At 36.5% G+C, this 25,026-nt stretch overlaps 1 protein-coding gene across 2 annotated transcripts in view; it reads left to right on the forward strand.

The window, feature by feature from the left end:
• The window catches only part of WASL (WASP like actin nucleation promoting factor), a 65,562-nt gene that overhangs the window by 13,053 nt on the left and 27,483 nt on the right, over positions 1-25,026 (forward strand). For both annotated transcript variants that reach the window (XM_060305372.1, XM_030857677.3), the window contains exons 2-4: positions 18,491-18,625; positions 21,243-21,329; positions 22,453-22,549. In XM_060305372.1, the coding sequence (XP_060161355.1) occupies positions 18,491-18,625; positions 21,243-21,329; positions 22,453-22,549 (319 nt within the window). The remainder of the gene's footprint in view (positions 1-18,490; positions 18,626-21,242; positions 21,330-22,452; positions 22,550-25,026) is intronic.

Genomic DNA, 25,026 nt, shown 5'->3' on the forward strand with positions numbered 1-25,026 from the left:
GGAAAATTTTCAGTCTTTTTTCCCCCCAAATATCCACCCCCCCAAAAAAAAACCCTTGACTTCAAAAAAGCTAGACACATACAGACTGCTTGAATTTGTCCTAGACTTCACTACTGTACAGCTCTTTTTTTTTCTTTCCATCTTATTCTCTCGCTGTTTCTTTTAGATAGTAGCTAATGCTATGTCTTTAAAGTCACTAATCTTTTTTGTCTACAATGTCTAATCTGCCATTAATACCATTTAGATGTTAGTTTTTTCATCTCAGATGTTATAGTTTTCATCTCTGGGGTTTAATTTGGATTTAAAAAAGTATATTCTGTGTTTCTACTTAACATGTTCTATCTTTGCTCTAGCATGGTAAGAGCTTTTTCACATACTTGGTAACTTTTTTATTGGATACCAGATATTGTGACACTTATCTTTGAATTTTTAATGGTAAGGTGTTATTTTTTATTTTCCATCAAAGTATTCTGCATTTGCTAGTTGCTGTATTTTAAGAGCAGCCTCCCCCCTCCTTCTGCAATAATAATTAAATATATCTGAAGATACTAATTTTTTTTTAAGTTCTCATCATTGAAAAAAATTTTCAATTAATATTCATATAGTTGCTGTCTTCTTTGCTCCCGTTTCCTCAATTATCTGATTATTCTTGGCTGTGGTCCAAATTTATGTTTGAAAGTCTGATTTCTAATATAGATAGTTAGCTTGTATTTTTTTTTATTAATAGACTTTATTTTTTCAGCTGGTTTAGATTTACAGAAAAATCGTGTGGAAAGTGTAGAGGGTTTACGTTACCCTGTCTCCCTCTCCCCACCCCCACTTCCCCTATTATGAATACCTTGCATTAATATGATACATTTGTTAAAATTGATGAACCACAGGCTTCCCTGGTGGCGCAGTGGTTGAGAGTCCGCCTGCTGATGCAGGGGACATGGGTTCGTGCCCCGGTCTGGGAAGATCCCACATGCCGCGGAGCGGCTAGGCCCGTGAGCCGTGGCCGCTGAGCCTGCGCGTCCGGAGCCTGTGCTCCGCAACGGGAGAGGCCACAACAGTGAGAGGCCCGCGTACCGCAAAAAAAAAAAAAAAAAATTGATGAACCAATATTGATACATTGTTACTAGCTAAAGTCCATAGTTTACACTAGGTTTTAGTCTGTACAGATATATAAGTTTTGGTTTTCACAAATGCATGTCATATACCCACCATTGCAGTATCACACAGAATAGTTTCACTGCCCTAAAACTACCCTCTCCTCCACCTATTTATCCCTCCTCTCTCCTGCTGAAACCCTAGGGTCCATTGATATTTTACCTTCTTTATAGTTTTGCCTTTTCCAGAATGTCATAGTTGGAACCATGCAGTAGGTGGTATTTACAGACTGGTTTCTTTCACTCAGCAATATGCATCTAAGATTCCTCCATGACTTTATGTGGCTTGATATCTTGTTACTTTTTATTGATGAAAAATATTTCATTTTAGTGTGGATATACCACAGTTTATTTATCCATTCACCTATTAAAAGAAATCGCAATTTCTTCAATGTTTGGCAGTTATAAATAAAGCTGCTATAAACATTCATTTGCTGGTTTGTGCATGGACATAAGTTCACAGTTGATTTTGGTAAATATCTAGGAGCATGATTGCTGCGTCATATGGGAAACATGTGTTTAACTTTGTGAGAAACTGACAAACTGTCTTCCAAACTGGCTGTTGCATTTTGTATTCCTACCGGGGATAAATGAGAGTTCCTGTTGTTACACATTCTCATCAGCATTTGGTGTTAGCAGTATTTTGGATTTTAGTTATTCTAATAGGTTTATCGTCATAGCTCATCCTTTTAATTAGCAAGTCCTAATGCCATATGATGTTGAGTATCTTTTTGTATGCTTATTTGCCATCTGTGTATCTTCTTTGGTGAGGTGTCTGTTCAGTCTTTTTGCCCAAGTTTTAGTTGAATTGTTAATTTATTCTTATTGAGTTTTAAGAGTTCTTTGCCTATTTTGGATATACATCCTTTATCATATATGAATTTTGTATATATTTTTATTTAGTCTGTGGCTTTTCATTCATTTATCAGTTTCTTTTGCAGAGCAGAAGTTTTAATTTTTTTTTTTTTTTTTTTTTGCGGTACGCGGGCCTCTCACTGTTGTGGCCTCTCTCGGTGCGGAGCAACAGGCTCCGGACGCGCAGGCTCAGCGGCCATGGCTCACGGGCTCAGCCGCTCCGCGGCATGTGGGATCTTCCCGGACCGGGGCACGAACCCGTGTCCCCTGCATCGGCAGGCGGACTCTCAACCACTGCGCCACCAGGGAAGCCCCAGAAGTTTTAATTTTAATGAAGCCCAATTTATCAGTTTTCTCTTTGACAGGTTGTGCTTTTGCTCTTGTTCCTAAAAAGTCATCATGAAACCCAAGGTCATGTACATTTTCTATGTTATCTTTTAGAAGTTATTTAGATTCACACTTGACAATTAAATCTGTGATCAACTTAGAACTAATTTTTGTGAAATGTGTAAGATCAGTATCTAGATTTTTTTTTTTTTTGGTAAGTGGATGTCCGTATTTCAGAAAGATTATCCTTTCTCCACGGAATTGTTTTTTTTCCTTTGTCAAAGATCAGTTGGATATGTTTGTATGGGTCTACTTCTGGGCCCTGATGTTATTAATTTGTGTCTTATCTCTTTTTTGTCTTTTGATTTCTTTCCTCCTGTTTTCAATTGCATTGATTTCTGCTATAAATTTTATTTTTCTTCTTTTCTTTTGTTTACTTTGGATTTAATTTGCTCTTCATTTTCTAGTTTCCCAAAGTAGATGCTTAGGTTATTGATTTTAGATCTTTTTTTCTTTTCTCATACATGCATTCAGTGCTATAAATTTCCCTCTAAGCATTGCTTTTGCTGCATCCCACAGAATTTGGTAAGCCATGTTTTAATTTTCATTTAGTTCAAAATGTTTTAAAGTTTCTTTTGAGACTTCATTGATCCATGTGTTATTTAGAAGTATATTTAATCCCCAAATGTTTTGAAAATTTCCAGCTGTCTTTCTTATATTGATTCCTACATTGTTGTCTGAGAACAGACAACAATGTATGAATTCCTTGTTGTTGTGTTTTATGGCCCAGAATGTGGTCTGTCTTGGTGATTATTCCACGTAAGTTTGAGAAGAATGTGTGATCTACTGTTGAAGTATTCTATAAATGTGAACCAGATCCAGATGGATGGGATTGAGTATTCTCTAAAAGATGAGCACTGTCTATTTTTTAGGTTCACTTGAAAACCACAACATTGTTTGTTTATTTAAGTGAATGTACTGGAAATTATTTCCTGCTTCTGTGCTCATCTTACTGGCCTTGACATGCTTTGAAAATTAGTGGGGAAAGTACATTCTTATTTTTAAAAATATGTTTTGACTTTGGTATGCTTTTTTTGTCCCCAAACCCTTGCTCACTCCCCTTTTCTGTGGGTGGAGGTTGTGGTGGAAGCAAATTCCTGTGTTTTGTGGCATTTAAAATATTAGGAATGTGGTTGCATTGACTGAAGTTTTTCACTATGTCATGTAGATGTTTTTTTCGGTTAGTGAAGTGCCAAGAAGAGAACTGTTGTCATCTAAAAATAATTTAAATAGCACAGATTAGCAATTTCTACCTTTTTGAAAAAGTATTTAAAATAATTTTGATAATGTAGCAATAATTAATATGATTCTAAGAAAGAATCCTTTCACTTTTCACCTTTCTCAGTTTATTTCATCCAGTGAATGAGTGCACACTGCATTTTAAGTACTGTGCTAAGGCTGAGGGACATACATGGCCCTTGTCTTTAGAGGATGAACAGTTTATTGGTGAAGCATACCTCACATAGGAATCTATAACAAGTCATTCAGTGATAAGTGCTTCATTGGATGTGTAAATGAAATGTTATGGCTTAAGGAAAAAGGAATATATTGGCTACCAGAGGATCCCATGGAATCCAAAACAGAATTGAACCATAAAGTTTCAGGAACAGCAGGAGGCTGGGAAGCTCTGAGAACAACAAGAGTCAGTGGAACTTCTCTCAACTCCATTCATCTCTTCCCTGAACTCCTCAGTCTTATGACTCAGTTTGGAATTCTAAATTCCTGGGAGAGAATCTAAACTGACTGAGCTGTAGCGCCTGTGCTTGTCCCTGGGAAGAGGCAGCAGTTCTCTAACAATTAGAAGTATTGGGGGTGGGGGACAGGCAGGACCTGCAAGGTAAGTTTATCATATATATAAAAGCTAGTGAAAATCCTACCAAGATACAGTACATGATTATTTATTTGGTCTCTCACTGACCTAAACCTTCTTTAGGTGCCATTATTAAAAATGTTTACTCTGTACTATACTGGCGTACTTTTTTAGTCACAACTTTGATCCTAGATTTGCAGATAGTAAAGGTGTAAGAGTATCTTTCGTGTTTTTGGAAGCTTGGGGTTTTTCCTGGTTCTCTTTATTTTCATTGACCAACTTGCTGAAAACTGAGGAATGCTGGAACTCCAGTTACTAGTTTTTATAAGCTGGTAGTAGAGCTGTTCTTATTATATAAAATCCTCACATCTTCCCCACTCCCCTGCCCCTGCTACCCACAAGTTCTTGATCTATTAAATGGTAAAGTTCTTAAAAAAAAAAAAAAAACTAATATGATATACCTTTTAAATACAGTCAGTTTCCTACTCCTTTGTAGGGGTTGCAGTCTAACATCTAGATATGCATGGTCATTCGATTTCAGTAATAATAACCAGAGTTAGAAATGTTGGCTCATGCATTTAGAATAAAAATTGCCTTTTGAAACTAGCAACATTGAGCTTTCTGAGGAAGTATATAAAGCTTGTTTTGTTGAGTAAATTTATTTTTCAAATTACTGACTAGATCATTATTAATGTTTTACACTACAGTTTTAAGTCTCTGAAATTGTAATAAAGTGTAAATCTTTTTTTTTAAATAGGTGCATGGAAGCTTGTACATATCTTTTTTTTAAATTTTATTTATTTATTTATTTTTGGCTGTGTTGGGTCTTCGTTTCTGCACAGGCTTTCTCTAGTTGTGGCGAGTGGGGCCTACTCTTCGTTGCGGTGTGTGGGCTTCTCATTGTGGTGGCTTCTCTTGTTGTGGAGTACAGGCTCTAGGCATGCAGGCTTCAGTAGTTGTGGCTCACGGGCTCTAGAGTGCAGGCTCAGTAGTTGTGGCTCATGGGCTTAGCTGCTCCATGGCATGTGGGATCTTCCCAGACCAGGGCTCGAACCCGTGTCCCCTGCATTGGCAGGCGGGTTCTTAACCACTGCACCACCAGGGAAGCCCTATAAAGTGTAAATCGTAAAAACAACTTCAGAACTGTTCTTGCCTATCTGCAATCCCCACTCCCCTTTTTGCCTATCTAATTCTTATGCATAATATATGGGAGAGTCTCAGATGTTGTACTTAAAGTCCTTAAGTTAGGTTGTACATTGAATTTAAACTGTTACTGACTCTTAGATTAACCTTCTCTTTGCATGTCCTTCCCCAGCTTGATTGTACATATGAAAGTCAAGCAAATTAAATGTGCTTATATATATAATATATAAGCACATTCCTGTGATTGTCTTTAAAAGCTTGGATAATTATGAATTGCTGCATATATAGTAACAAATATAGGCGATAGAGCCAACTGTATTTTAAACTTGCTTACTTGATTAGTCATGTTTAAGAGTTCAAAAGACTCAAAGGGAAAGTTTGTGAAAGAAATCATAGACTTTGACCTTCATTACAGACATAGGCTATCTCCCTGTACTAGCCAAAGTTTGCTTTTCTCTTACTTTATAGCTTTAGACACTGTAGTATGTTATTTTCATCAGTGTTCACTTCTAATTCTTTTTAAGGGAAAGGCTTTTAAAAGCTACTAGAAATGCTTCCTCAGTTATAGTTTTCTAAATCAGAAAGATGATGTTTTTATTTTTCTCAGACTTATACCACGATATGACACGAATAGGTCTTTTGTTTTTCTTTTGTGTGTGTATTTTTCAAATCAATATTTAATTTTTTGAAAAGCTAAAATATTTACTTGGTTTAAAATTAAGTGTATGAAAAGTAAGTGAAAAGTTTCTCTTTCATCCTATCCTACATTTATTTGCCCAGTCCCTCCTTGCCCGACAAAACCCATACACACACAGAAAACCCCTAAACAGCTGGCAACTGTTACTAGCTTTCTGTGTCTTTTTCCAGATGGTTTTTATGCATATTTAGGCAATGCAAATTATTTATTCTTGCTTCTGCTATTGCACACAAATGTTAGCGTACTATACCCTTCATTTTATATCTTGCTTTTTTCTCACATAACAATGTATCTTGAAGGTCTTTCTTTATCATGAGTTAAAGAGCCTCTTTATTTTTTTTTTAAGCAGCTGTATAATATCCCATTGTATAGCTGAATTGTGGCTTATTTAATAAATTGAGTGGGTATTTTTCTTGATGATCTAGAAAATTCCAGTTGCCTGAGTAATTTTGGATAATTTTAAGGTTCTGAAGGTTTGAATTAATAAATGTAAGATTTGAATTATTTTAATAGTTTTGATGGAAGTGTTTCTAAAATGAGTTATTCCTTTACCCTGGTTTAAATAGACCGAACTGAACTTATTTTAACGCCTATATGATAAGGTAGGTCATCTATGTGAACATTTTGGGTACCATATATTTTACTGTGTTGTATTTCCTTGCCCCAAAGTCTGTTGTTACTGTAGGATGCAAATTATCTAATCATCTTATGAATTTATTCATCTTGACCATGGTAATACTTTTTAGGGTTATTGCCAATCAGTTACAGCTCTTCTTTTATACTGTATGTTATATTATCTTTGATTATGTAATATTTCTCATCCCTCTTAATTACTAAAAACTTTTGTCTCAGTGTTTTATAAATTTATTACTGTTCCACATAGGCAAGATTGTTTGAGTAATGCTTGCCTATATTTTTTGAGTGCATGGGCTAGACTGCAGAGGATTTATGGCAACTCTGCTGTCAAGGAAACATTCCATTAGGCTTCCTTGTAGGAGAGTTGTTCTTAGTATCTGTGAGTGCTAATGGGGAAACCCCTGTACTAGCTACATCAGAGATTGTAATTTTTCCTGTTCCAGGCTTTTTTTTGTTTCCAAATGAACTTTAAGTTTCTCAGCATGTTTGCTTCTTGTTGGCTTTTAATTCTGTATTTCATTTTATTCTTTAGTATTTCCAGTCCACTAAAAAATACTTAACCCACTCATTTGTATAGTTTGAAAGGACCTAATTACCTAACCAGTCCATTGGCATTTTTGAAGAGTCTTCTTTGTTAAGGCCTAGTGAAAAGAGGCACTGCTTTCTCCCTCTAGTTTTTGATGGCTGAAGCTGACCAAAGTATTTTGTTAGGCAAGCTCATGTTGCGTATCCTCATAAGTAGTAGGCTATAATAGTAGGTTAAGTGTTAACACTTAAGGCATCCCATAGATGACCCCTGAACTGAGATTTGAAAGATGAATAGAGTTAGCCAGGTAAAAGGAGGGTGCGATGCAGGGTGTTTTGCCTTTGGGAGCATGGAATTGAAATGGAAGATCAGGATATGAGAAAGGATAATGAGTTAGACAAAGACAATCCCGTGTGTCTCCAATATGCAGTGTGATAGATGAGAATGAGGCTGTACATGCATTCCTTTTTGTGATTGGGAATAAATTATTTCCCCATCATTTAGCTAATATCCTGCATTGACGAGACCACATCTAAATATCATCTACTTCATTTTACCAGACTGATAAGGAATCCATAAATCAGGTCAGATGATGAATGATCAAAATAAATTTTAGCTGGAAAGGAGATGACCTGAGAAATAGGGTTGTGGGGACACATCTCTAGGGAAGTGAATGTTCTTGCCGCTACACAGGAGTCAGTACGCTGTAATTAGTGAGGACAGTACACACCTCCACTTTTATATTGCTGTAGCTACAGTACCTAGCGCTGTGCCTATCACATAGCAAACGCTCAACAGGTGTTTAAATGGATAATTAAAGATTAAAATACCTATGAGTGGTAATTGCTAGGAAAACAGGTTTAGGTTACGTATTAATAATTTTCTAACTGAGCTGCTCCATGATGAGATAGTTTTTTCCCTCAAGTTGTAAGCTCCTCATTACAGCAGGCGTTCAAGCAAATGCTATTTAGTCATCTATTAAGAATGTTATATGAAGGATTCGACTATAAAAGCATCCCCTCCCTCCTTCCCCCCCCAAAACACATAACTGGCCTTTCCAGCCTGTTTTATTTAGTGGGTTTTTTTTAAGTTGCTTAGCCTGTTTTCTTAGTGGGGAAAGGTCATTGTATGTTAAAAAATAACTATGTTAAATTTGGTTTGGCAAAAGGAATATATTAGCTTAGATAGTTCATTTTCTTTAGATTCAGAATTTTGTTGCTCTAATTGATGCATCATTTTCTCACTCCAGGTAAGGCTGATCCAGGTTTTGTGGTCTGAAACTTACTCAATTTGGAGAGGCTGTCTTTAAGAAAAAGAATCCAAAAACTAAATACAAAAATGAATGGTTATTTAGTATGAGCAAGGATCACAACAAATAAAAAATACCATAAACATTACAAAATTCAGAAAAGTAGCTCCTTAGTATTATAACTTATTTCTGCTACTACTGACTGATACACCTCCTTAATAGTTTTTATCTACTGTTTTTGGCCACATATTTATCAGCGCCTCTTTACATGACAACAATCTTATATTTTCTATAGAGAGAATCTTTCCTCTTGTCCAAGGCTTGGCAAACTATGGCCTCTATACCAAATCCAGCCTGCTTGAGTTTGTAAATAAAATTTTATTGGAACACAAGCATCTCCAAATTATCTGTGGCTGGGTTTGCACACTACAGTGTAGAGTGGAAAGAGACCACCAAATGGCTCACAAAGCCTAAAATATTAACTGTCTGGCACTTTGCAGAAAAAGATTCCTGCTTAGTACATTTGATCAAAATTTATTGTTTCTTATTATTTATTGATAGTTGTAAAGCTGAAAGAAATTTTTTGAAAGCAGTTACAGGTAATGGCACATCTCTAATTTCCTTCAGTTTGCTTAGAGGGTGCTTCTTGCCTTGGGAAAACTCCACCTCTTTGATCTCAGTTGGCTGGACCGCTGCCACCACCCCCAGAAACGTCCATGAAGTTTGGTCATAGTATTCCACCCCCAGCAGGGAGCTGGACAGCACTTATTCAGATCCTTCTGCTTAGAGTTAAAGGTTGGGTCTGCGTGGATCATGTGGTCCAAGAGGGACAGGTTATTTCTGGGGCTGGGCAAATGTTGGGATAAGGCATCATTGGTGGAAATACCAAGATCACCACCAGGGATAGCTGGAGAGGATCCCCTGGGAATGAGAGGGGTTGCTGCTACTTCATGTGTCCTCAAAGGAGAATAAGCCAAGCCTTATAAGGGACTTTTCCAAGTAAAGGAAACTTAACTTAACCTGACTTAAACTTAATTGACTTCATGGTAAATCTGCCTATAACTTAAACTTAACTGACTTCATGATAAATCTACCTGTGTCCTCAGAACATAGAATGTATATCTGTTTGAAGTTTTTCTTTTCACAAAGATCCTTTTCTCTCAGGCACTAGCAATCTTCTATTTCCCACCACCTTCACCACCGCCAGCCTCTCCCTTCCCTCCCCCAAAATAAGGTAAGAATCTTAAACCAAATGGGATCAGTAGAGAAATAAAATTATATTAAGGGTATATTTTTCTTAGAGAATCATTTAGATGGGATAGGGCAAAAATATGACAATATAGGAACTAGATGAATCAATGAGTATGGTGTACAGTGAATAGAAAATGAGCAGCTAATTGGAAAATGCATCCAGAGCTGACCAATATATGACCTTTGGCAAATAAAGTGACCTCATCTATAAAATGAGGGGATTGTTTGTCATCAGAGAGCTTGGGTCTCAGCTGGTAACGTTAAACTTTGGTTAGCTGAGGTGAGCATCCTAGGGAACCCTTCCCACCTTCATTCCCTGAAAACCCAATCCTAAACTTCAGGTTTTACCATAAGCCAACTGACCTTGCAAGAGAGAAGCAGACAAAGGGAAGAGGCAACAAGAGAAAAACCCCTTTTAAGTAGGTCCACTTAAGCTGCAGCGAAGGGAGAAGCAGAAGAGAGCAAGCCATACCTGTGTGCTCACACTTTTAACAGTGTCCTCACCTGCTTGCAAATGTGACCCAGTCTGTAATGAGATTAGTATCCCTCTCAGAGCCTTAATCTGTATATAATTATCCTTGAAATAGAAAATTAAGAATACAGTAAGCCTTGCCATTTGTAGTTTTAGCATCTGTAAATACCAGCATTTGCAGGTAATGCTGAAGATCTGTGCCATATAATTTACAGTGTTCTAGATGTATGAATTTAAATCACAGGCACCGTGTGAGATGATGTGTGGCTGTGAGTTTACTGAGTGAGCTTCGTCTGTTGCACAGCGTATATCTTTTAGTAAGGCTTTCATTTATAAAGTGATTTTTTAAATGGTTTCAAAAAAGAGAGTGTACTGGTAATGAGAGTGAGCTCTAGAATTTTTATGATTTTACTTGTAATTTTAAACACAGGTCCAGTGTAAATGGAATGGAGGCAGGAGCTACAGTTACCTATTATAGGTTACTGTGCTTTTTAGTATCTTAAAACAATCCCCAACATCTGTTATGTATTGCCACAAACAAAGCGTCTAAAATTTTTGTGACTTAAAGCAATATCAATTTATTTTGCACGATTCTGTGGACTGGCTGGGTGTTTAGTCTACTCCTGTCATCTGGGCTCACTCATGCAGTGGCGTTCACCTGGCAGGCCTGATGGGAGCTGGGCTCAGCAAGTGCAGGTGACATGATTGGGCCCATGTTCTCCGTGTGGTCTTTTACCCCAGGGCAGCAGTTCTAAGAAGGCAAGGCACAATGTGCAAGTACTTTTCAAGCTCTACTTTGCTGAAATCTTACTGGTTAAAGCAAGTCATATAGACATACCCAGGGTCAGGCGGGGAGGAGAGTTTATAAAAGAACTTGGATTCTGAGAGGAATCAAGGGCCAATATAGGAACGATTAACCCGCTGTACCACATCTCCAAACTGTGTATCTCTGTTTATCTCTCTCAACTGGAGTTGAACTGTTTGATGTTGCTTTAATATTGGCTGTAACTTCATTCCATACCACTCTTTTCTTTCTTATCTCCCACCCCAAACAGCTTCTAAAACTCCCCTAGCACTTTCCCGTGGTAGAGTCTTTGTTGATGTGTCTACCTAGAATGCTGTTTCCTCTCCACTTCCCCCCAACTCTTTGCTCACCTGACTCATCCCTTTTCATCCTTCAGGTATAGTGTCACTTTAGGGAAGCCTTTCCATACTCGGTAGACTGTACACACTCCTTGCATACTGGATTTTTCCTTTATAGCATTTGTAATAGTTATTAATGTCTGTCTGCCCATTAGAACTCATGTTTCATGAGGACCGTGTCTATCTAATTCACTTTTGTGTTTGACCCCACTTTTATTCCTCCCCACCCCCATTGATCAGTCCTGTGTTCATAGTAGGTGCTCAGTAAACATTTGATGAATGAATACATCCAGCACCAGTTTTCTTAAATAGCTAATAAGACCTAAAAGACTACTTGTGCTTGGTCCTAAGGCAGTAGCTGCTTTTATATGGCTCCATTTTTCCTCATTGTTGGGATCCTGCTTTTTACTTACTGCTTTTGTGCTCCTCCTCTTTCAGTCCTCCAGCTTTGCTTTTTTAAAATTACTACTCCTTGTGGAGCCTTTTGTCTTTGATGTATTCTTTTTCAATCTCTACCTTTTCTATTGTTTTTTTTTCTTTCTTTTTCTGGTTATTTCTCATTGTGGAAATTACCAGGTAATAAAAATCTCTTCTTTCCAAAGTGAATTATTTGTTTTCTTTTTCTGGATAATTTTTACTGGTACTTACCACTTATGAATCTTGGTTCTGTTTTTTAAATGGGTGGTTTCTGTATTGGGTTTTTAGGTTGCCATGTAACTTAGGTGGTGTTATAATTTAATTATTTAGGAAATTGCTCTTTGAGATCACTGTATAATTAATTATAAGAATTCAAATTTTTTACAGTTAAATTTTTTTTAATTGAGGAATAACCAAACTCCTTATCTTTCTTTACTTTTAAAATTTCTTTTATGTTTCATATTAAAATTTCATGTTCAGGATAATAATGGGACATTTCATGTGAATGTGTCATCAGAGTATCTAGGAACATATTTAAAGCTTAGTTTTTATGTATTAAGAAAACTTAGGATGGATTTTCCCAGATTCGTTTTTAGGAACTTGGGGCCACACACGCACGTAAAAAAAGCTGAAATCTTTTTTTTTTTTTGCGGTATGCGGGCCTCTCACTGTTGTGGCCTCTCCCGTTGCGGAGCGCAGGCTCAGTGGCCATGGCTCACGGACCCAGCCGCTCCGCGGCATGTAGGATCTTCCCGGACTGGGGCACGAACCTGTGTCCCCTGCATCGGCAGGCGGACTCTCAACCACTGCGCCACCAGGAAAGCCCAAAAGCTGAAATCTTTTGACTATTAATCTAGGCCATTGTGATTGCAGAAAAGACTTTTATTTATTCAATCATATGATTTCCTTTTGCATACTCAGTTTATTTTTCATATTCATTGAAAATATATTAAAAATTTTTTCTTTAACACCATTGTATGTTTTTTGATTATTAAAACAGTAATCATTGTAGACAATTATTCAGTATTAAGTCATAGTACTTGTTGTAGACGGTTGTCAAGCAAGGATCTGTAACTCCTGGTGTTTTTCAGTCTTTTCCCTGTCATTAGCTGATTCTAAAATAAAAATCTATTTTCTTGACCTAAAATTCTTATTCTGACCTGTTATATAGTATGGTTGTTCTGATAATATGATTTGAGTCTTATTCAAGATGAAACTCCTTTTAACAAAGTTAGTATTAGTATAGAGGGACTTGGAAGAAGTGGCAGTTTTCTTAGTTTTGGGTCAGAGTGGCAGTGGCTAACATGTGTAGAGGTAGCATTGACTCTGAGAAGAGAGCCACCTTCGCAAGCCTGTCATGACTGTGGAAGGGGGTTAAGAGTCTTGCATTGTTTTGAATCATTTGTGCTTTTAAAAATTTTCTATTTCAAAATAATTTCATAACTTACAGAAAAGTTGCAAATGCAGTACAAAGAATTCCTGTATATCCTTCGAATATATTTGTCAGACATTTATAACATTTTACCATGGGTTACCATTTTACCATTTATAACATTTTACTCTTTGTGTGTATATACGTGCATATTATTATTTTCTGAATCACTTGAGAATAAGTTGCTGATATGATGCCCCATATACTTCAGAGTGTGTATCCTAAAACAAAGGTCAATCTCTTTTTCATTATCATAGTATCATTATCAAAATCATAGTATGCAGTTTTTAATTTAATTTAACACGTGTCTGCTTACTTGGGGCAAAGTATAGGTGACGTAGAAATATAGGCTTACAAAACTATTTTAGGTGCTTAAGGGAGTTACAGTCTACTTAACGGATAGTAAATCAATATAGAAAATTCTATTTTAGAATAAGATCTGTCACATGACAAGATTTTGTACAAGATACACAAAAAGGTACTCTAGAAACACGAAGAAAAAGCAGTCGTTTCAACCTAGAGAATCAGCCAAATACTTCTTGACTGGTGCGGTCAGCCCCAGAGAGGTGGACATGCCATGCTGAAGGAGAGTGGGAGGGATTCACATCCCAGAATTCATCCTCCATTTTATTTCTGCCCTTGACAGTGAAAGTTCTGAGGACGGATGTGCTATTTATTGCAGTAACTCACTACTGAAATATCAGGAATGTGTGAGATAGGGCAGGTTCTGTTTCTACAAAAATTGATAGAGTACTTTTTTCCCCTTTTAATTAACAAATTTTAACCCTAACATTATTGAGCTAATAAGAAATAGGTTTCCTTTCCTAAGCACTTGTCCTTAGGTTGTTTTTCAAGACTACCTTCTTGATTATGAAAGACAAAAAGTAATAGAGTTGATTAGCTATAATTACTTTAAAGGAATGGAAGGAATGTTTTTAAAAACTTAATTAAGCGACTGTCAATCTAGAGTTCTAGGGATAGTCACTGTTGTTATTATTTCTGGCATTTGTATATTAAATGTTATGCTATTCTTGCATTTACTATAATTATTCTGAATTAGTCAGAAAAGGCTTTTATAAGGTATTATAGTATATAATTTTCAGACTTTTGACAGGTTAAGATAAGAAGGAGTGAAATAGGCACACTTAGACTGACAATAACATTGTAGCAAAATTTTGAAAATCCCATTACTGAAAATTGCTGGTTAGTTGAGTTCTTCAGTATTAAAAGTTTATGAATTGGGGCTTCCCTGGTGGCGCAGTGGTTGGGAGTCCGCCTGCCGATGCAGGGGACGCGGGCTCGTGCCCCGGTCCGGGAGGATCCCACGTGCCGTGGAGTGGCTGGGCCCGTGAGCCATGGTTGCTGAGCCTGCGCGTCCGGAGCCTGTGCCACAGCAGTGAGAGGCCCGCGTACAGCAAAAAAAAAAAAAAAAAAGTTTATGAATTGTTTATAATGCCAAACATGTTTGTGTGGAAAATTATAACATTGTTTCCAGGGTCTTTATTTCTTAAAAGCAGATGTTTTAGATTTTGTTTTAAATTTATGTAAATGTTTAAATGGGATTTGGGGGGTTTTGTTGTTGTTGTTATTAAGTTCACATATACATCCAGACAGTGTTTTACATTTGGTTTTATATTTGGTTCTTTTGACAAGGGGATTTCCATAATGGAATTTCATACTCTATTTAATAGCATATTTTTTTCTTTTGCAAGCTGTAACTTCTTATTTTCTAGTTAAAACGTAAAGTAAGGTTCTTAGAACTTTATCTTGGTATCTAGTTTACTAATTGCTTTTCTGTTTAGAAATGACTGCAGTTTGACAGCACCATACTAAAAAGGGCTGTAATTTATATGAATTTTCCTTGGAAAACAAATTTTCTCATCTGATTTTTAAATTTTTCAGCTTGGTCTTTAACATCTTTGTATAATGTATGCAAAATCCATTTTTCTGATGGTTTCAGTGCTAGGGGTTTAGGGTCAGGGGGCCTGTGGAGGTATCATGCTGAGACTGTGCACTTGCAGCACACTGGTATGTTCTGAGCAGGCCAAAGGCACACCCACATTCTTCAATCTACTTTTTAAAAACCCAATGTCCTAGTTTCTAAGCTATCTTCATAATTTTTAAAATGGCTCTTGTGGAACTTTTCCTGCTGCTTTGTGTCCTGTTCATGACCGTCTATGAAATTCAAAGATGAGTTTGGTCTGCAAAAGTTAAAAACAGCATCGATCACTGTTATCTGGGAAAGAAAGTTCTTCTGAAATTCTGATCTCCAGCAGTACACTGATCTTACATTTCTGACTTTATTATTATTAGAAAAGACTCGCGTGTAGAATAGGTCTTTGGAATTCTCTTGTCAAAGGAGGGCATTCCCTAGGCATAGTTACGTAACCCAAAACAGTGTCATCTCCAAATCTTAATGTAGTCTGTTTTTTATTACAGTGCCCAGTATTCATTGAACTGATGTACCAAGTTACTTAATTGTCTCCTATTTCTGGTTATTTAAAAAACCATAATTAATATATATTCATATAACTATTTTGGTTTTTATATTTATATTAAAAATACAATTTTTGGTTTTATTTTAAATTGTTTCCTTAATTTCTAATTTAGGAGTGAGATTGCTGGATCAGAAGAAATTATCATTTTTAGAAGATTTGTAAGTGCTGTACCAGTAATGGGTGTATTAATAACTCTTACAGAAACTGGGATTGAATAGTTAACATTCTAGATTATAATATACAGGAAACTTAAATTAGAGTTAAATGAAAGTTTCCACTGGTTCATGATATAGTCATGAGGGAGGTGGCAGCGTGGTGTACTGGAAAACCCTAATGCACGTTCTAAGGTGTCCATTGTATGTAATGAATTAGCTTCTTTACTGTGCATCTAAAAGAGTACTAGTTAGGTATATCCTTGGGATAATTGGGACAGTCGTCACTCAAATCACTTTCCATATCTTCAGTATAGCTTTCAAGCTGTATGGCCAGGTGCAGTTCACTTTAAATCTTTTTTTCCCCTCAGTTTTATCATCTTTAAAAAAGATGTTTGGGCTTCCCTGGTAGCGTAGTGGTTAAGAGAATCTACCTGCCAATGCAGGGGACACAGGTTCGAGCCCTGGTCTGGAAAGATCCCACATGCCGTGGAGCAGCTAAGCCCATGCGCCACAACTACTGAGCCTGCGCTCTAGAGCCTGCGCTCTAGAGCCCGTGAGACACAACTACTGAGCCTGCGCTCTAGAGCCCACGAGCCACAACTACTGAAGCCCACGCGCCCAGAGCCCGTGCTCTGCAACAAGAGAAGCCACCGCAATGAGAAGCCAGCGCACCACAGCGAAGAGTAGCCCCCGCTCACTGCAACTAGAGAAAGCCTGCGTGCAGCAACGAAGACGCAACACAGCCAAAAATTAATTAATCAATTAATTATTTTTTAAAAAGGAGATGTTAGAATTTATCTTCATATGATAATATGTTCAAAGTTTCCAGCACTGTAATTAGTAAACATAAATCTTGCTTTCAGGTTTGACTTAGTATCTTTACTTAAGGGGTTAACTGCTTTATGGATGTCAGACTTTATTGATACTACTACTTTGTTGATCAAATGTTCATTTTATTGGAAAACAGTATATAGTACAGGGAGTAAGAATACAGGATCTAAAGTCACAAATTGCCTGGATTAGAATTTCAGCTCAGCTGTGTGATATTGGGCAAATTATTTATCCTCTTTAATCTTGGGTTTCTCAAGCATAAAGTGAGGTTATAATAGTAATAACAATTGAGTTATGTTGGGTTGGCCAAAAGGTTCGTTTGGTTTTTTCCATAAGATGGCTCTAGTAGCACTTAATTGTCTTTAACTTCATTGCAAACAATTTTGTTAGATTGTATGTGACAGCTGTCATATCAGTGTGCATTTAAAAAAAGACTTATCAAAATTGGTGAATTTTTGTGTAGCCATTTTAATATTGAAGATGGAAGAAAAAAAGCAACATTTTCAGCATATCATGCTTTATTATTTCAAGAAAGGTAAAAACACAACCGAAACGCAAAAAAAATTTGTGCAGCATATGGAGAAGGTGCTGTGACTGATCAAACGTGTCGAAAGTGGTTTGCGAAGTTTCGTGCTGGAGATTTCACACAGGATGATGCTCCATGGTCAGGTAGACGAGTTGAAGTTGATAGTGATCAAATCGAGACATTAACTGAGAATAATCAGTGTTATACCATGCGGGAGATAGACGACATACTCAAAATATCCAAATCAAGCGGTGAAAATCATTTGCACCAGCTTGGTTTATGTTCATCGCTTTAATGTTTGGGTTCCACGTAAGTTAAGCGGAAAAAAACCTTGGCCATATTTCCACATGCACTTCTCTATTTAAACGTAATGAAAACATTCCATTTTTAAAACAAATTGTGACGAGCAATGAAAAGTGGATACTGTACAATAATGTGGAGCAGAAGAGATCGTGGGGCAAGCGAAGTAAACCACCACCAACCACACCAAAGGCCAGTCTTCATCCGAAGAAGGTGATGTTGTGTATATGGTGGGATTGGAAGGGAGTTCTCTATTATGAGCTCCTTCCGGAAAGCCAAATGATTAATTCCAATAAGTACTGCTCTCAATTAGACCAACTGAAAGCAGCACTAGACAAAAAGCATCCAGAATTAGTCAACAGAAAATACATAATCTTTCATCAGCATAACACAAGACCTCATGTTTCTTTGATGACCAGGCAAAAACTGTTACAGCTTGGCTGGGAAGTTCTGATTCATCCACCGTATTCACCAGACACTGCATATTCAGATTTCCATTTATTTTGGTCTTTACAAAATTCTTTTAATGGAAAAAATTTCACTTCCCTGGAAGACTGTAAAAGGCACCTGGAACAGTTCTCTGCTCAAAAAGGTGATAAGTTTTGGGAAGATGGAATAAAAAGATGAATATATTGTTCAATAAAGATCTTGGTGAAAATGAAAAATGTGTCTTTTATTTTTACTTAAAAACCGAAGGCACTTTTTGGCCAACCCAATATTTTAAAGTGCTTATTAGCACATTCCTTACACATTTTAAGCCTAAATGAATGTTAGCTTTCAATAATTATTTTTAGTATAGTTATTATATTAGTTATTACTACATAAGAAATTACTTCAAAAAGTAGTTTAAAATAACAATAAATGTTTATTTCTTCAGGTCCAGAATTTAGGAGCAGGTTGGCAGGGGGTCCTGGTTCAGGGTCTCTCACGAGATTGCAGTCAAGGTGTTAGCAGAAGCTATGGTTATCCTAGTGTTATTTTGAACCTAATGGCTATAAATTTTATATTTTGCAGACTATGTCTTCAGCAGTGGTACAGTTATATGCAGCAGATCGGAACTGTATGTGGTCAAAGAAGTGCAGTGGTGTTGCTTGTCTTGTTAAGGACAATCCACAGAGATCTTATTTTTTAAGAATATTTGATATCAAGGTGAGTTTTATTTTGCTTCCACTTAAACTGTAGGGTTTTCTACCTCAATTGTAATTTATAATAGTATAGATTTGTTTATCCTGTATGTAATATTTATATTCTACTTCAGTTAACACTAGAAGAGTGAAGCTTGGTTTTAGATACTGAACCATGGGCACTGTGACCAAATTGGGAATACATTCTAAACCAGGACATGAATAGTTCCCCATTTTATCTGTCTGCACACTAAAGGTTTTGTTGGTTTGTCTGTTTTTATTCCTTTGGGTCTTGAGCTTTTCCCACATTCTCTCTTTTTCTAATGATACTCTTTTTATCCCATCCTGTCCATTACAGACTAGTGTATATAGTTCTTTCAGAGAGCTACAAAAGTATATTTAGCCTGGTGTGTACTTACTTACTTCGGCCTGGGTTTAAAGCATTATACAATATCTATAATAAAGTATTTGCTACCCATTTTATGTTGTTTGTCAACATAGGTATGTTCCGATTTTCACAGCTTTGTATCCCTCACTCTTAAACATAAATCCACCTTGTCTTAGATTGGATGCCCTTTGTCAGGAATTCATCTCTGATAGTCACTAAAAATAATTTTTTGGCTGAGATGAAGTCTCCATTTATCCTTTAAAATCTTTTCCGTGGGTAAGCCTCCTTGCTTAATATTCATATGTGGCTATAAGTGTAATGGGATTGTAGTTACAGAAAAATAAAACTGAGTTTGAACTCCTGGACGATACTTACGGTTAGACAGATTGTATTCAAACTGGTTTACTTCCCTGGGCTCCGGCTTACTTATTTGTAAAATGGGATAACCATCTGGATCTGTTGCAGAGTATTCCCCTGAGATTAAATGATATTTAAGTTACTGCACTTTGTACATTAGAAATTTGTAACATCCCCTTCTCCATACCCCAAGACAGCTGAGAGATGTGGCATACTCCTGTTACTAACAGTAGCTTACTTACTATGGCAGTGATTCTGGGGGATGGGGAACACATGCATAGTTTGAAAGACACTCCTAAGTCCTTTGATATATTTATTTCTCACCACCAAGGAGAAGCACTGTTTAGAAATCAAACGTACATATAACTCCACTGAGAAGAAAGGGATTCTATTACAATGGTCATAATGTGTGTACAACATTTTAAAATATTTTAAAATTGTGGTCTGTGTAGAACCTTGCATTTCAGAATAGGGCAATGGGGGCTTCCCTGGTGGCGCAGTGGTTGAGAGTCTGCCTGCCGATGCAGGGGACGCGGGTTCGTGCCCCAGTCCGCGAAGATCCCACATGCCGCGGAGCGGCTGGGCCCGTGAGCCATGGCTGCTGAGCCTGCGCGTCCGGAGCCTGTGCTTCGCAGCGGGAGAGGCCGCAACAGTGAGAGGCCCGCGTACCGCAAAAAAAATAACAACAACAACAACAAAACCAGAATAGGGCAATGATTATATTTGTCTAACCATTCATCTCCAATTATAGATAGCCATTGCTAAATACTTGGAATTAGCCACCTTTGGTATTAAGGTTAATTATATTTCTTGTACTACAGCTATCAATATGACAATCACCATGGATCTCTTAACCATAGTTTAACCTCGGTGCACTTTAATCCTCAGTCTCCTTCTGCACGTGATTGATACTGTTTATACCAATGTTTAATTAGACCACTCTGCAAAACTTAGGAATTCAAAGATTGTTAATGAGCAGTACAGAGAAGACTTATTTGACCCTCCCAGCATCTACAGAATTGAGGAAAAGAATGAAATCCTTCTGTAATATTTGATAGCATACAGTCTAGGTACTGCTGATGGAACTATGCATTGATAATCAGTGCATATATAAAAGTATCCTACCCCTTCTATCTGACGTTGATGATCTAGTAAGTGTTTGGTTATGTATTTGACCAAGTGACTATATTTGGAAATGCTTGGCTGATGAGATTATATCTTAGCATACTGAATTCAACTCATTTGGTATGTAGTTTTTATGAAAGAAACATTATCCAGTATTTACTGTTACTACTTACTAAATTATGTGATATGTTACTTATGTATTATATATATATGTGGTCTGTGTGTATGTAAAAGCTAGTATTAATATAAAGTTTCTTTAATATGAGTCATCTGCTTTTTTTTTTTTTTAATTGGCTGCATTGGGTCTTCGTCGCTGCACACGGGCTTTCTCTAGTTGCAGCGAGTGGGGGCTACTCTTCGTTGTGGCGTGTGGGCTTCTCATTGCCCTGGCTTCTCTTGTTGCGGAGCACTGGCTCTAGGCATGCGGGCTTCAGTAGTTGCAGCATGCAGGTTCAGTAGTTGCAGCACGCGGGCGTTAGAGCTCATGGCCTTCAGTAGTTGTGGTGCGTGGGCTCAGTAGTTGTCGCTCGCGGGCTCTAGAGCGCAGGCTCAGTAGTTGTGGTGCATGGGCTTAGTTGTTCCACGGCATGTGGGATCTTCCCAGACCAGGGACTGAACCCACGTTCCCTGCATTGGCAGGTGGATTCTTAACCACTGTGCCACCAGGGAAGGCCCATCGGCTTTGTTTTTTGTGTGTGTGTGTGTGTGTGTGTTTTTTTTCCAAGAGGCTTACTTATTGGTAGTTCTTACTTTAACTTTTACTTTTTTCTAGGATGGGAAACTATTGTGGGAACAAGAGCTATACAATAACTTTGTATATAATAGTCCTAGAGGATATTTTCATACCTTTGCTGGAGATGTAAGTCATATTTTCTTTATTGCCCTGTTTAATGTAATTACTGTTACATTTGTCTATGGAAAGTATTTTTGAGCTTTTTGTGTAAACATTGTATAAAATATAAAGAATTATTTTACTTTTAAAAGCCTCCATATTATGGCTTAGTAGGAAGCAATGGCTAAGATTTTAAGGGGAAAAAAAAGGTTTCAAAGAGTACTGTAAATGTAATTTGGTATGTAGAAAAGAGGTTTGTTTTTTCGTCTTCTCTTTCTTTAGTCAGATAGTTTTACCTCTGTGTGACTTTGGACAAATAGTTTAACCTCTCTTGAGTTTTAGTTTTCTTATCTATAAAAGTGAAACCACTAATCCATGGTAACTTTTAAAAATTGAAGATTATATTGCTGTTCAAATTATTTTGTGAAAGAATATGATCTAGAAGAGTACTAAAATATAATAAGTAGAAGGATTTTTATACCATATACTCACAGGACTTGTCTGAGTGACTGGATTATGGGTGACTTTAATTTTTTTTGTTTTCATATTTGTATTTCCTAAATTTTCTACAATAAAAGGTTGGATTAGATGATATGTCCATCTTTTCAAAAAGTGTTTTCTTATTTGTTATTTTTCACATTTTTCTGGATTGTATATAAATATATGTACATATATAAAAGTGTGGACTAAATGCCATAATAATTCAGGGTGTTTCCACACTTCTAATAATTTACATGAATTAAGGTTATAATTTAAATAATATCTGAAAAACATAGAGTTGATCTGCATTTGATCAATGTTTCCAGCGTTTGCCTTTTCAAATCCAAATGTTCATAGAGCTCTTTTGAAGGATCAAATTCTATTTACTATTTTGTTTTTTTAATTGAAGATGAAGTATTCAGTTTAACATTTGAGTGTCTACTGTGATAGGTAACCTCTCTAATAGTACTCTTTTACTCTACCTTCTCTATGCTTTTTGCCTTCTTAAGTTATAAGTTATAACTTTTAAGTCATAAAGTAAGTTCTTGTCTGCTAATAAAGTGAAACTTTTCTTCTTCAGAGTGTACTTCTATTGGTTATTAATTTTTTTGTTAAGTAAAGCTAGATTTGTGGTTTTTGTTGTTTACCTTTTTTGATGAAAATATTTCAGACCTGTCAAGTTGCCCTTAATTTTGCCAATGAAGAAGAAGCAAAAAAATTTCGAAAAGCAGTTACAGACTTGTTGGGCCGTCGACAAAGGAAATCTGGTAAACTTTTTAAACAAAAATTCCTTTAAACAGGAGCTGGCTATGGCTCATGGGGCAGATCTGGCCTGCCATCTGTTTTTGTAAATAAAGTTTTATTGAAAAACAGCTATGCTTGTTGGTTTACATATTGTCTTTGGCTGCTTTTTTTCCACAACACAGTTGTCTAGTTATGACAAAGACTATGTGACGCATATCTGGCCCTTTACAAAAAACAGGTTGCTAATCCTTACCTTACAAGAAATACTGTTTTCATTGAGAGCTGATTTTTTTCAGGTTTATTAAAGAACTCATTCCAATAACCTTTTCTGTTGATAACATTTTACATATACTGACTCTTAACTTTGCATTTTTATGACATTATTTGTAACTTACATTTACAAAAATATTTTATAGTTTGTGAACAAATACTTTAGGCAAGCCTAGAAGCAAATAAGCAAAGTTGCAAACAAGATTGTAAACATCTGTAAACATTGCCTTGTCTCTATTTTGTCCCTAATGTTGTATATTGTAAAATTATAAGGAACTTAGTTTAATGCATGAGACTTTAATACATATAAGACAATTAGAGAACGACGCAGGATAGTGTAAAGCTTTAAATTCATTGATGTGGAACTATTTGACAGCTGTCACATACCAGGCCTTTCTGTTGTAACGTGGGAGAAGGGTGATTAGGAAAGGTGAACCTCTCCAAAATCATCTTCTTAAGCAGGTCACTTTTAGGAGAAATAACATATGGGAGTTGAGATCAGCAAATAAATCCCCTTAAAACTAACCATGCCCATATATTCTTTGAAAAGTTTGTACATCCAAGTATACATGTTACCCCAGTCTGAAAATCACTGTATTCAAGGATGTGCTTTACCAATAGGAGGGAATAAGTCATGAAAAAGGAAGGCACTGGATCCTGAAAACAGAAATGTAAACACGTGTGTTACATTTTATATATGTTTATTGTTATTTTAATGGGTTTCCGAGAGGAAGGTAATGTAAAAATGAAAATGAAATGAACTAAGTTGTTGCCTTACTTACTGCCATCTTATATATCCCCCTTGTCATGAGTGAATAGGAGAATGATTAGGCGCCTATTGTTTTTTGTTACTTCTTTTTGGGGCCAAGGGTGTTTACCACTTGATTCCATGCTGTGGAAGAATTTTAATTCTGTGGAATAATTCACGGTTCAGTTCTTATTTCAATGACATGTTGTGGTGCCAGGCCAGGGACTCCCTGGGACTTCTTTTAGTCAAACTGTGTGACTAAATTTTCAATTAAAAAAAAAGTAAAAAATACTTCTTAAAATATCGAATAATTGACTTTTGAAATAGATAGGTCACTTGAAGGTGTCTTTTAACTGGTATGGGAATTCTGTTTTATACAGTTCCTAAGCTTTTAGGCATAGTGTTTTCAGAAGCAGAAGATCACAGCATATGGGAGACAGCTGATTGATTGTTGGGTAGCCCCTTCATGCTAAGTCAACCTTCAGCCTTGCCTCTCTTTAACTTAGATGCATGGGGTCCAACTTTTGGAGCAACAAAGAATTAGTGTTTTCTTTTCCTTCCATTAGCCATTTAATGTTGGAAGCCATCTACCATGCCCTCCTTAGGCCTACACTTCTTTAGCTTAACCAGTTCCAGTTTCTTATTCCTCACATGATATGATTTATAGACTCATCATACTGTATAACTTACAGACTCATCATACTGTATTCAGAGCACTATATACTGTGCTCTGAATGCCCTGTACATTTTTATGTCGTCTTCAAATGATGCAGATTTGAGAAAATGGTCCAGCTCAAATATGATGTCCAGATTTGAACACAGTAATCCAACAGTAGTATGACTAGTACTGTGATACTAAAAACGTCCCCTAATATGATTAAACACTGTTCTGCTAATGTTTCTAGCAAATACATCACACCATCAACTCCCATTCTTAGTTCAACCAAACCTCTTTTTTTCATAAGAACGGCTCTCAAGCCAGGATAGTGTCATGTTTCTAAGTAATTGCTTTTTAGAACTTATACTCTGAACTTTACATTATCTCAGCATATTTCCATATTTGTGGCACTGCCAATTTAAGAAGTATTTCCTTTGTGGATGCAGAGGTAACATCACCTTGGAAATTGGGGATTTGACATTCATTGACATTAGATAGGATGTGCTTACATCAAATGTTTCAGAAAATTACTTCATCAGACCACCAGATGGAGTAATACATTTATATTTCCCATTGCCAGGATTTTCAACTTGTCCCTCAATTAAATCCAATTAATTTTAGGATTGTGGCTGTTTATAAACTAAATATTTTATTATATTATTATTTATGGCTATTTGTCTTATAATTTTGGAAATTTTTGTATTAGAAAAATCTGTGGAAATTATATTTGTTGAAAATTCTTCAACCAGTTTTGAGCTTTCTTGAAACCAAAATTGTGTCAAACTTGATACATAAGAGTATGAGTGCAAAGGGTTAATAGAAGT

The sequence above is a fragment of the Globicephala melas genome, chromosome 9, assembly GCF_963455315.2.
Source record: "Globicephala melas chromosome 9, mGloMel1.2, whole genome shotgun sequence".
Classification (NCBI taxonomy): Eukaryota; Metazoa; Chordata; class Mammalia; order Artiodactyla; family Delphinidae; genus Globicephala; species Globicephala melas.